This window comes from Sabethes cyaneus, chromosome 1 (genome assembly GCF_943734655.1).
Source record: "Sabethes cyaneus chromosome 1, idSabCyanKW18_F2, whole genome shotgun sequence".
Taxonomy (NCBI): domain Eukaryota; kingdom Metazoa; phylum Arthropoda; class Insecta; order Diptera; family Culicidae; genus Sabethes; species Sabethes cyaneus.
The window spans coordinates 3,320,999-3,334,011 of record NC_071353.1 but is presented as its reverse complement, the minus strand read 5'-3'; the positions used below and the strand labels follow the sequence as shown (position 1 = coordinate 3,334,011).

The following is a 13,013-nucleotide window of genomic DNA, read 5'->3' as shown; positions in this document are numbered from 1 at the left end:
GTGGGTTTAAAGGCGTCCTGACACTAATAACGGAAAATATTTCTATTTCAGAATCCATTTCCTATGAGTTTGGTAACAATAAGGGATTGATCCAGTACACGTTCCCACCCGGTCGACAGCCCGACACTGAAGAGGACAATGTTGCGTTGGGTTTTGTGACCACCAAATCCGATGCAGTGCTGCTACGCGTCGAAAGTTCTACAACTCAGGACTACGTCGAAATGGAAATAGTAAGTTGTTTTCTTCCTTTCAATTTTGCTTGAATAACTTTCACTTGGAATGTAGGAAGTATACCAATTTTAGGAAAATTAGGAGCATTTTGTTTTCCCGAAATAAAAGTAGGACAAGATGGGTAAATTTTTAAACCAAATGCCCCAATGTGAGAACAGAACAAAGTAAGAAGATTGATCTGTGATTTTTATTTTTATTTCACACCGCCTTGGACAAAAAAATCATACAGCCTAAATATGCTAATAAACTATGTTGTACTATGTAATTTCACCGATTCGTTTGTTGAACACTGACTTTGCCATGTCGAAATCGAACATGTCACACACATCGTTGAAGGCATGAACACATGAGTTTAAAGCGTTGTTCTGGCCAAAGTGTGCCCGGTGAAGAGGTATTGCAAGTAACTACCTATCGCGAAACCGACACCTTTTTTTAATAATACTGGGCAGTCTATATTTCCCTGCATTAGATCAAACACAAACATCCTTTGTCGATTAGCATGCCTATCTGATCGAGTTTGATCAGCTAACACCAAGCTTGATAATGAGGAAGATTGATTGGGTCGTTCCAGGGCAGATTGCGCAGAGCAAAACGTAAATTTTTCTATACCCGCTCGATTATAAGGACTTGCGTTACCTAAATAATGCAGGCACCAACCGGTAAAAGCATACACCAAGATAGTATGCACCAACGAGTAGTACAGCGTTTTGAGTACGTAAATATCGCTAAAGCTAGAATCATTTAGCATTTGCATGGCAGTAAAGGCTGTGTTTTTGAATTAAATAATAAAAAATCAGCAATTTTTGTACCTCTTACGGCATTCTGTGGTCCTCTTAGAAAACCACATTTTGGTGGCATTTGGGAGGCTGAGGTAAAAACAATGATATATAATCTCAAAAGAATCGTAGGAAAAGCAAAATTTACTTACGAGGAAATGGCAGCAAAGACTGAAGTAGAGGCGATCATGAACTCGCGTCTTCTGACTCCGTAATCGGATGACCCGAATGATGTTTAAGCGCTTACCCCAACGCACGTCCTATCATCAGGACCAGGGCTTCGACCGATCCTTTTTTTCTACCGCAGTCACACCAACGCGCATTCAAGTTCACACCGTCCGTTTAGAGGTGGAATACGAACGCTATGCATAACACAACTGGCAGTTTGCTCAGTCAAACGCCGATCGCACGCAACAGAACGAACGCGCTCTAAAATTTTTTGACATTTTTGTTTCGATCAAGTTGCCTTTACCGTTTGGAGCAACGAATGACTGCAAAACAGTCAAATGACTGGCAATCACCACGCTAACGAAAAGCAACCGCACAATCATATGATTCAATACTACAAAAAAACAACCACTACATGTGCATGGAAGAAGTCGGTCGGATTCCGTCCAATACAAACGAATATTTTGCTTGCGTCGGACCGACGTCCGGGTGACAAACTATTACTGTGAGCAGCCGATTTGGAGACAAAAAGAGAAACGAAAAAATACGTCACCGTATGCTTCCAGTCAGTTTGCAGTTTATATTCTCAAAGCGCAAAGCAAAACGGGAGATCGACTGTTTGCTTTTGCTGAGATGCCGCATGAATTGTAAGACGGCAGCAGCGCAAGCGGGAGATTGACTGGATTAAAAAAACCGTCAAATGATCGTTCAAAAAGCGGAGTTTGAATGCGGAAAGTTCGCATTCACGGCAGTCACATTCAACTTGCGATCCCTTTTCAAGCCCTGATCAGGACTATATATCCCTGGAGATCAGAACATGCTCTGGTATCACTCCAATGTCTAATTTCGAAGTACTTCGTGATTAGGGCGTATGATATGTGTTGGAGACGACTCTATTCTGTCGGAGTGCACCCACCTGTATGTGCGCTCCGTACGACGCTGGGCTCTCCAGTGACAGTTCCCTGTCACTATAGGATGATGCTGGTAGGCGCTAATATGTGTGTGTGATAATATTTCATAGTAAAATGACTTCCGGTTTAAACCAGTAGAGCGTTACACGCCACACGTTTTAGTCAGTAATAATATACGTTTTATATGTTAAATACCGTGTCTTTCGCTCCCAATGAGGGATAGTTTATTTCGATACCCGAACAGCTCGTCAAACACAAAAATATGACACCGTTGATAATACTTTTAATATTTAATTTCTTCAATCTTCCGTTTTGTGTTGTTTATGTTGTTAATTATTGTTTATCCTGCTCATGAAGCTGTTTTTACCAAAAACTATGTACCATAGATTCATAGATTCATGAAAATCGAAGGAGATCCACCAAACTATTTCCAAATATGATGTTTCGTTTCTAAGCTTTAGTTTCAAATGTCTTGTTTGTTTCTCTTCCAGGTCGAAGGAAATGTGTTCATAGTCTATAACGTTGGTTCGCACGACCTACCGCTGGGTGAAATAGGCGTAAAGGTGAATGACAACAATTACCATATTGTGCGATTTACCCGCTCCGGAGCAAATGCCACACTGCAGATCGACGATTACAACGTTCAAACGTTGTTTCCTTCAGGTAATCGGCTTTCTCCGATTCTCCACAACAACAACTTCCCACCGTAGTGGCTAACAACACTTCAACACTTGTACTTACAGGTCACCAATCGACGATATTCACCTCGATGGCGAACATTCAGGTCGGCGGAAAAATTTCCCGCAACGGTCGATCCCGCATCGAACGACCGTTCAGCGGTGTCATTGCGGGACTCTCGGTCAACCGTTTGCGTGTGCTGGACCTGGCCGCAGAACGCGATCCCCACATCAACGTGCGGGGCGATGTGCAATTGGTAACTGGCGTTTTAGATAGAAATGACCAAAGAATGCAGCAGGTTAGAATTTTAAACAAAAAGCAATTCGAATCTTTTACCAGATAAAACACGACAACTAACAGTCGCTCGTTACTTTCGATATTCTACTTCCATTGGTTTGTTACTAATTTCTTTCATTTGATATTGATTTTTTGTTCGGCGCTTTTTGTTTTGTCGATTGATATTCCAAATTTGCTGCTATAATTTTCTTTCGAAGTTCTTTCTGATCATTTTATCTTCTTTTCAAGCTTTATCTTTTTTGAATTTGAAAAGTATTTTTTATAGGTTTTGCGTTAAGTGTTGCTTATTTTGTTCAATCATTGGAAGACATTCATTTAAAGTTATAAATGCTATTTTTTTCTCCTTTAGAAGTGTAAATGTCTGTTTTGTGCTGTCTTCTTCGCGCGTAAACGATTAAAAGACAGCTGAGTGTTCGTATATTGCACCACTTTCGAGATTTCCAGCGCACCAATACCCACATACTGTGAATAGCAACAACGTTTTTCAAAGTTACGGATATATTAGATGTCAGTTGATTTCTATTGTTTATGAATATTGCTTTAGTTCTGTGATATTATTTTTACATTAGAGAAGCTTCGGATACTAGCATTTCTTGGCTCCTCGGTAATGTTTTAGTCTTGCTAACTTTACTGTACATAATTTAGCTTGAAAGTTTAAACAGACATAGGTTTGTTTCCCTTTGAAATGGAAGAAATTTTTAATAAGAAACGTGTTTACAGCTTTGGACCAAAAAAACAATATGAATAAAACTGCATGATTGTTTTTTCTTTATAATTTATAAACCAGCTGCAATCGAACAACTTCTAACTCCTTCGCCCTATCTTTGAACCAACAAATAATACCTATTACATCGTTAAACATGTTCTCACTATACTATGTCTGCTACTACTTACATACTCTGAACAACAAAACTGCTTGAAATGTACACAGTCACTAAGGACACAGCACAAAACAGTTCAGTAACACAAAAGCAAAAAAAACGTTTGTTTCTTTACTCATCACTTACAGAATCTCACACATTATACAACACATCCACCAAAAACTATTTCCACCGCAACCCCTTTCATCTACCACATTTTCCATAAGCATTTTTCCATCTTATTATAGCCATTGTATCTTTGCTTCACAAATACCACAAGTTTCGCAGTTCTTGCACAAATACCGTTACGTTTTTTGATTCTACTCGTATCGTCTCTCACCTCTCTCGCCTACTTTGGTTCGTACTTTTTTTCACTCACCAACCACCCGTACAAAAAAAAGAGTTCGGCTCGGTTCGAAACGCCCCCCGGCTTGTGTGGCCACGCGGAACGGTTCGAACCGGTGCACTGTCGTGAATGTTAATTAAAGAATTCTTCGGATAATTTCAAGACCCCAGCAAGCGGCTACCCAGGTGTGATGGATGATCTGATCTTCAGCGGGGCCGGTTCCGGTTGTCGGGGCGATGACGAAGACGAGTGCACGCCGCCGTTCGAGAATGGCAGTGGCGATGATCTGATAACCCCTGTCTATGTACCGCCAACGAAGCAAACGACCCCGGCTTCGGGAGGTGGGAAAACTGGAGGCCGCCGAAAGGACGAAGGCAAACTGTGCGACGACGAAGACTGCATGCATGGTTCCGGATCGGGAGAGGTTACGGAAGTGTTTACCACATCAACCGCCAAGAGTTCAGGTAAGTGTCTAAATAGCTGTGGTTGTTCCTGCAATCTGTTCTAATCCATTTCACAGAAACAAGCCCCGATGTTACATACACAACTGTCGATTTTGACAAGAAGACGGACGGAACTACCACGCTGACTACGCAGGGAAAATCGGAAACTTACCTACCAAGCGAAACTACTCGAGAGATTGATTCAACAAGTAGTGGAACGACCGGGTATGGCAGCAGTAGCAGCAGCAGCAGTGTCGGTAGTAGTGTTGGAACTTCGTCAACTTATGGAACAACGGTTTCGATGGGTACTACGGGAATGACCAGTGGTACGACTAGCGGAGGAACGAGTAGCAAAACGACGTACACAACGGGTACAACAGGTGGTTCTAGTACCTTTGGATCGACGACGCAACAGCAAACTCCTTCGGAAACCACCATCAGCTATCGGGATCGCGATCGCGACCATATCAGAGAAACTACGTATCCGCATACCCCTTCTACCACTGAAGATGATGAAATAATTGAAGTGCGAAGGCCAGATGACGATGAAGAAGTAGACCAGGAGCATAAAAGCAATGCCGGTAGAAGGCCACCACCCGTTAAGGTGATGGAGCCTCCCAACCCAGAACCGGAACCACCCTATAATTCACATCAACCAGCCTTCAATCCGACACGGGTTCCCAAGCACAAAGGTCGAATCAATTCGGAAGCTGAAGAACGAACAGCAATGATAATCGGTATAGTAGCGGGTGCATTGATTGCGGTCATTTTGGTAATTTTGCTAGTATTGTGGATCAAATCTAATGGCGATAGGTCGTACAAAACGGAACATGACAAAAGTGGTCTCTATGGACAAGGTCCAAGCGCAGCTCTGTTAGGGGGATCCCATACTAACACGCATAGCTCCCAGTACAATACGCATCAACAACAGCCCCATCATCAGCAACCTCCTCACTACAACGGTAGTGGTAACGGCGGTGGTATGAGTGGTGGCCATCACACAAACGGAAGCAGCACTCTACCCTTGAATGGGTCATTGCGTCATCACCACAACGGTGGCAATGGTATGGGTGGTAGCGGCATGGGAATGGGTAGCGGAGGCAACGGAGCAGGTATGGGTTACAATGGTAGCGATCGAGGAAGCATGCAATCTAGCGGAATGGGCCAACCGTCGAAAACGAAAAATAGAAACTCAAAGGATATCAAAGAGTGGTACGTCTAGAGCCGCTCCACAAAATTTGCCACCAACGATGCAAACTCACACATTCAAAAATTAAGATAAAAAGTAAGAAAGCAAAAGAACAGAGGATCACACGCATCAGAGATGTTATATTTATACTGCTGTCGAGAGGACACTCATACATGTACACACCCACGCCCGACGTACTTAATGCTATCATCATTGATTAATTAAAAATTGCAAATGTGATGAAAATAACAAAACATAAAATAAGGCGCATACCTATCGCTGTTGGTGGCAGTCATAGACCCAAAAAAACCTAGTTTGTAATCGGAGAAAACCGAACTGTAAATAGCCGGAATGTTCTGAAAGGAAAACAAAAAACACACACACACAAAAGAGTCACATAACACTCGCAAATTGAGGTTAGGCAATAGTAACGAAAACAAAAAGTGCGTTGAGAACGAATGTGCATGTGGCAAACCATTGCATTGCTGTTACCGGCATATGTACTAGCGAAACCGAAGGATTTTAATTGTTACCAAGAATCTTTTTACGTTTTGAAAGTTACTCTATTAGGCAAATACCAAAAATACCGCAACCAGGGCAAAGATCGGGAATTCTGCCCAATTTAAACATTGTTAAAGCTCCTTGATTCCGTTTAGGTAAATGTTTCCCACTCATACACCCGTTGGTTCCAGTTACGACACCCCAAAATTGAGCGATGCCCGATGTACTAAGTAGCATATTGTAAAACTAAAATCTCTGAATTGCCTTGCTGCTTTCAAGGGCACGGAGTGGCCGATGTGAGTACAGACAGTTTGTGTACGTGTCTTTTCTAAAATTTCTAAAACCCTACAAACAATGATCCTAACAAATTTTAACAAACAGCAAAGCAAAGAACTAGCTACTGACCAATTATTGTTGACCGAGTAGTCGAATCAGTTATATTGCACCACTATCTATTGATTAAAATCGGCATAAATGCTCATACTTGTCATCACTTACCGATCGCTTTAGCCTTTCTGCTTTCGTATTTCACTGCCGACGAGGCATTTTGACGTAGGACTACGTCTTACGGCAAGTTTTGAGATAGGGTGTCATTCCAAAAAATCGAAAAATGCGAGCGTCACGAAAAATGAAAGGTTTCGAGCGCTAATACCTCAGCGGTTTTCCGATCGATTTTCAATATTCTTACACCAATCGATCGGAAAATCTTCTAAGAATTGACCTAAATAAAGAAAAGTATGGATTCTTGATGTTGAACTATTGAAAAATTGAAAACAATGAACCTATGTTTTACCAGAATTCTCGCTTCGTGATTGGTTGGAAGATTCTTTACTATGATCTAAACCTATACCAATTTGATATCTGTGCTTGGGAAGTGAGCCAAAACAAGTGACAAAGTTTCCTCATTTCAACAAGATTTCTTAACACCGCGGTTTAACCTAGACCATTTTGATGTCCTTGCTTGGGAAGTACGCCAGAGAGAGTAACAAAACCCCCTCGTGCCAACAGTTTTCTTACGAACGCGATTAAACCTAGTCCAATTTGATGTCTGTGTTAGGGAAGTGTGCTAGAAAAAATGACACAAGTTCATTGTCCCAACAGATCGCAAATTCTTTACTGCGAGATGATTAAACCTCGGCGAATTTGATATCTGTGTTGGAAAAATGTGCTACAGCTGTAGTGCTCGGTTATAATACGGCTCTGTATGAATACGCATGCTTGCTGTTTCATTAGAAGTGTAGTGAAAAGATGTGCTGTTGATAAAATAGGATTGAATTGGTAAAATCCCTTCAACGTGGGAAACCATGGATTATAAAAACAATCTTTAATTTCAGTAAGGTAGCAGGAAAGCAATAGTTTGTGTTTTTGATTTTGTTAAATTGTTTTCAAATGCACAATCTATTGAGAATTGCACGTATGCAATGTTATTACTTTGATAAATGTTACATACAACGCATGTAGCATGTATATATGTTGCATATAGCATGTATACATGAAGAATCGAATGATTACAAGCATGAATACATGCCACTATCACTACAAAGAGATTTCCGTAGTCCTGCGTCACCTATATATGCGGTCGTGTCTTGTACACAACCCCTCTGATTTTTTCTTCTTTTTATAAAACTTACAGCTTCTTGCAATTATGCCGAAGATTTTCGATCCATTTTCAATAATAACAAACACCGGTTTCTTTTCCATGACGACCAGCAGCATTTTTTCATTACAACTGGAACTGCGTCATTGTTGTGTTCTAGCCGACGTTGCCATCCATTCGTCGACACGTTTTTACCCCGCACTGGTACTAGCTGGCCACCCACGAGGCCGTTTGGAAAATGTCGTTCAATGTCGATATCACCCTAAAAACCGAACTTGGGAAGTGCCGCTACTTTTCACTTCCGCGCGTTTTTTCGGTAGCGACCACGGTTTACAGCCGATAAATCGAGATACCGTTATTGACCTATTCGATAGAAACTCATGCGCTGACGGTGGTGGTCTTTAGAACTTGCCGAACGGTGAAAAAGTTGACAGTTTGCTTGAAGAATCGGAAAAAAGTTCACTTTTTTGTATTTACTTAATGTAGTCAAACAATGTACAAGTGAAATTATTATTGCAAAATGTAAGAAAATTTGTACTTTATTTTTAGTATATACTTTGTCAATGGTTGTTACAGTATATACTAGAAAATAATGTTTTTGTATATTTGTGCAACAAAAGGTAGGTTATATAGGGGAGCATCGTCGTCGTTGTATGGCCACGTTTTGGAATTCGCTCATAACTTTCGTTACAAAAGGAATTTTGGAAATCTCAATACATCGTTGCAAAGGTCTAAGAAAAAGGTATATTTCCGGAAAGTTTTGAATGGATTGCTTGAAAATTAAAAAAGCTATAGGCATTTACGTAAAGAGAAAAAATGTTGTCATAGTCGGGCCATGTTGTACAGCTTGGGCCACCGCAGAAAATCTAAGACATGCAATATATTGAAATTCTATATAGAGACATAAAAAGAATGAATTCCATGAACAACGGCTCATACAGGTACAAATACTCTATTTTTAATTGCATTTTTGCGAAATTTTGGTGATCTTGTAAAATTAATATTGCTACAATCGCCTTTTCCGAAGTGTACAACTACAATTAAAAAAAACATTGCGCTTCTGCGCTTAAAATGATGGTGGCCCAACCATGACTACTCAAGTGGCCCGACCTGTACAAATAGCGCTTTTCTAGTATTTCACCTAAGCCTTCCCAAACACCTTACTGGTAGGGGATTTTTCTATAGTCTTCGTGTGCAGCACAACACACTTCATACATTTTCAAAATTTATCTAGATAATTGCATTTCATGAATGATTTCTTGAAGAAAAGTTCATTGCGCATGGAAAAATTTTTTTCTGTAAGATTTACTCACTGAATTCAGTACGAGTGTTTTGAATACACGATTGAAACTCACAATATTGTGAAAAGTTAGCTATCACAGTAAGAAGTTTTACAATGATTGTATCATAGATATCATGAGTTACTAAAACTGGAAAATCGTGATGGCCCAACCATAACAGTGGCCCGACGTTAACGGCAATACCCTATTACGTTAAATTATAAAAATCGACGTGCTCAAGTGGTAAAAAACTTGTTTTTTTTGTGAAATTAATAGAAACCAGGCTATTGCAAGCAAGGTACAGGATAACCAAAGAGAACATTCATATTTTTATGCAGTGCCGGAGCAACATGTTTCGCTAGGACCGACAGATGTTCGAATCTCTAAGACTTTGAGTTGAACCGATACGAAACAAGCATAAAGATTTTGCAAAGTAGAAAAACATTCCAATAGTGTGCAAAAACTGAATAAGGATCAATTTTTTTCGGTGGGAAAAACAATATGCACTCGCGAGTAATCGAAAGAAAAACAGTTTTATTAAAGAGAACGTTTTAGATGTGCGGTTGAAGAAATCGTAAATTGTACGGTTTGTGTTTTGACACTAAAAACGGTTTGATATCGAGGGGTCCGCTTATGAAAAAAAACAGCACAACATTGTAATAGGGCGTAACCGTTGTACTCCCACACTCCTCCTCAACGAGCCCTCCGACTATCACTTGACCCCGAAATCTCTCGAAAACGCTCGAGCCTCAGAGGTCCCAAAGGTTTGGTTAGCACATCTGCGACCATCCATTCTGTCGAGCAATACTCCAGGATCACCTGCGTGTTATCGCAAACTTCTTCGACGGAATGTTTCCTTGTATCGATGTGTTTCGATCTTCGTGTCACTTTCTCACTTCTCACGAACGAAAAACAGCCCTGATTATCCTCTGCATCCAACGAGTTCATCAATGAAGATCGGTTGGCGTAGCTTAAAACCATCGTCGTCACGTTGCATTTCCATACCCAGGAAGTGTTTCACTTCTCCTAAACAGGTAAGTTCAAATTCCTATTACAGGTCGGCAATTACAGTATTCACTTCTTTATCGGATGTCGCAGCAACCAATATATCATCCACATACACGAGGATGAAAACGTTCACAGTGCCTTGCCTTTTGATGAATAAACACTAATCAGCTTCTGACGCTGTAAACCCGAGCTTAACTAACACTTCCTGCAGCCTTTTATACCAGCACCGTGCTGCCTGACGGCACACCAACTCCTCCTGCCCCTGTACCTCGAACCCAGGTGGCTGATGCATATACAACTCTTCATCGAGCTTCCCGTTAAGATATGCCGTTTTTACATCCACATGCCGGACAGCCATCTTTTGTTTCGCAGCTACCGAAAGAAAGATACGGAACGTTGCCTGTTGTGTAACCGGAGCGAACAGCGAACAATTGGTTGAAGTCTATTCCGAACTTCTGCACATACCCTTGCGCAACTAGTCTAGCCTTATACTTTACAACTTGTTCCAGTTCGTTCTTCTTCACTTTGAAAACCCACTTTGAACCTATTGCCTTCTTTCTTCGGGTAACGCTACTAAATTCTAGGTTCCATTAACCCGATGTGACTCTAGTTCCCTTTGCATAGCCAAGCACCATTCTCCTTTCTGTTTCGCTCCACTGACGTCCGAAGGCTCTTCGATAACACAAGCCATTGAACCAAGAGCTAAATCTAGCTCATAGTCATTTAAGTGTTTTGGAACTGCACCTAAGTTTTGTCGCGAAGATTTACGAACAGGCAATTGTGTCGCTGCATCGGTATCACTTAATGAATCGTATTCACTCTCTTCACTAGATCGATTGTCCGGCGTTACACTCAAGAGATGTACTTCCTCTACTCTTTCATCAATCCCACGTTTTTCTGCTTTGAATGGTAATTCCACACACTCGACTGCAGCTCTTCATTCAGCTGGCGGTACTGCATTGACCGGAACTTCAGCACTGGACGATCCATCACCTAATTCAATGAACCGGGCGTGAGCTGCGATGCCCACGATCCGTCTTGCGATCAAGAAAGCGGTATCCTGTATGTTCCATCGCGTATCCGACGAAGGTTAGTTTCACAGCTTTACTTTCCATTTTACTACGCTTGGAGTCTGGAATGTGCACAAAGGCCTCACTCCCAAACACTCGAAAATGACTAACGTCAGGTTTCCCACCCCACCATAACTCAAACGGTGTTTTCTTTTCGCTCTAGATGGAAGTCGATTCTGTAGATACGTGGCGGTGAGCACTGCTTCACGCCAGTACCGTTTTTCCAATTTCGCATCGATCAACATGCATGTCGCCATCTCAGTGATCGATCGATTCTTCCGCTCTGCCATACCATTCCATTGGATTGCGGAGAATACGGGGTTGTATATTGCGGTTTAATGCCTTCCTGTTTGTAAAAGTTTCGTAGCTCAGCATTGTCGAACTCGCCCCCACCGTCTGACATAACCCTTAATATTACCAGCAGCTTCAGCCTTAGCGTTTAACGAATATGTAACGGTAAACCGACTATAATCATCAACAATGTGCATGACATACAGTTTACCACTTGGGGTCACATTTTTCATAGGGCCACAGAGATCTGTATGAACAATGTCATGCCATGAAATCACAACGCTCCGGGGTATTTAATGCACATGTTTTCAAAAGTGATACGCGAACGGAACTTGTTTCATGATGGTAGGCCTTCAAGGGAACGAACACATCACGGGCAAGAACACAGTCTTTTACCTGCGGGAACTGGCTATCTTCCAATAGCAAAATAATCGTTGCTTTGGCCTTACGATCGTCCTTTTTCCAGTTAGCGTCACGAGCATCTTTCTGTGGCAAATCATCTGCAACGTCATGCCACAAATCTTCCCGGCAAAGCAGCATTTCAACACGCACTTTCTAAGTTTGCCAATTCTGCCCGTTTAATTTCCGGATCGAAAACTTTGCATCGACCATTTTCACGTTCTTTATTCACACTCGCTTCGCGAGAGCAAACGAACGTAACCTCAACACACTTCACTGAACTAATCGCGTCAGCAAGCAGGTCGGAACAGCTCCACCGATCTCGATACCGGTTTAGCTGGACCCAAAACCTGATGCGATAAGCAGCAGAGCATCCAACGCGAAGTGGACAAAACCAGCGCACACACGGTAGGGAAATCTTCGGTGGGAAAACAATATGCACTCGCGAGTAATCGAAAGAAACAACATTAGTACAACATTGTAATAGGGCGTAACCGCTGTACTCCCACAGTATTCTGACGTGTTTTTTGGGTTTTTGTTTGAAGGATAGTCCTCTGACAATCTATACACAGAACGCAATAGTTTGTTTCACTTTTGTGGCAAAGTAAATTTTCTACAGTACAAATTGTTTGATTATTAGCCCTACCTAACACAACATGTCTAATTCCGGCACATACCAGTGCAGTGCTGTGAAAATTTTCGTGGATTCTTGATTTAGAAACTAGTTTTAGTTTTTGACGTATCAGATCTACCTTCATGTCTGTTTGTCAAGCCAACTGTTTTGAACAAAAACTAAACTTGTTGACATTAATCATTCCACACAAAGAAAGCATGCAAACACACGTCAGCTGTGCCACATTGCTCACTCCGAGAGAAAGCATCTTAAAAAACGCGTTTTTGTTATGTTAAAAATTAAATACATAGTTTAAAAATACCAGATGGTTCGAACTGACGAATAGAGAATCGTT

General features: G+C 41.4%; 1 protein-coding gene across 1 annotated transcript in view; it reads left to right on the top strand.

Moving 5' to 3' along the window:
• The window catches only part of LOC128733915 (neurexin-1), a 156,125-nt gene extending 150,193 nt beyond the window's left edge, over positions 1 to 5,932 (top strand). Inside the window, exons 17-21 of the mRNA XM_053827790.1 lie at positions 52 to 230; positions 2,578 to 2,749; positions 2,830 to 3,062; positions 4,410 to 4,731; positions 4,788 to 5,932. Coding sequence (XP_053683765.1) covers positions 52 to 230; positions 2,578 to 2,749; positions 2,830 to 3,062; positions 4,410 to 4,731; positions 4,788 to 5,932 — 2,051 coding nt within the window. The remainder of the gene's footprint in view (positions 1 to 51; positions 231 to 2,577; positions 2,750 to 2,829; positions 3,063 to 4,409; positions 4,732 to 4,787) is intronic.
• Positions 5,933 to 13,013: the final 7,081 nt, after the last annotated feature.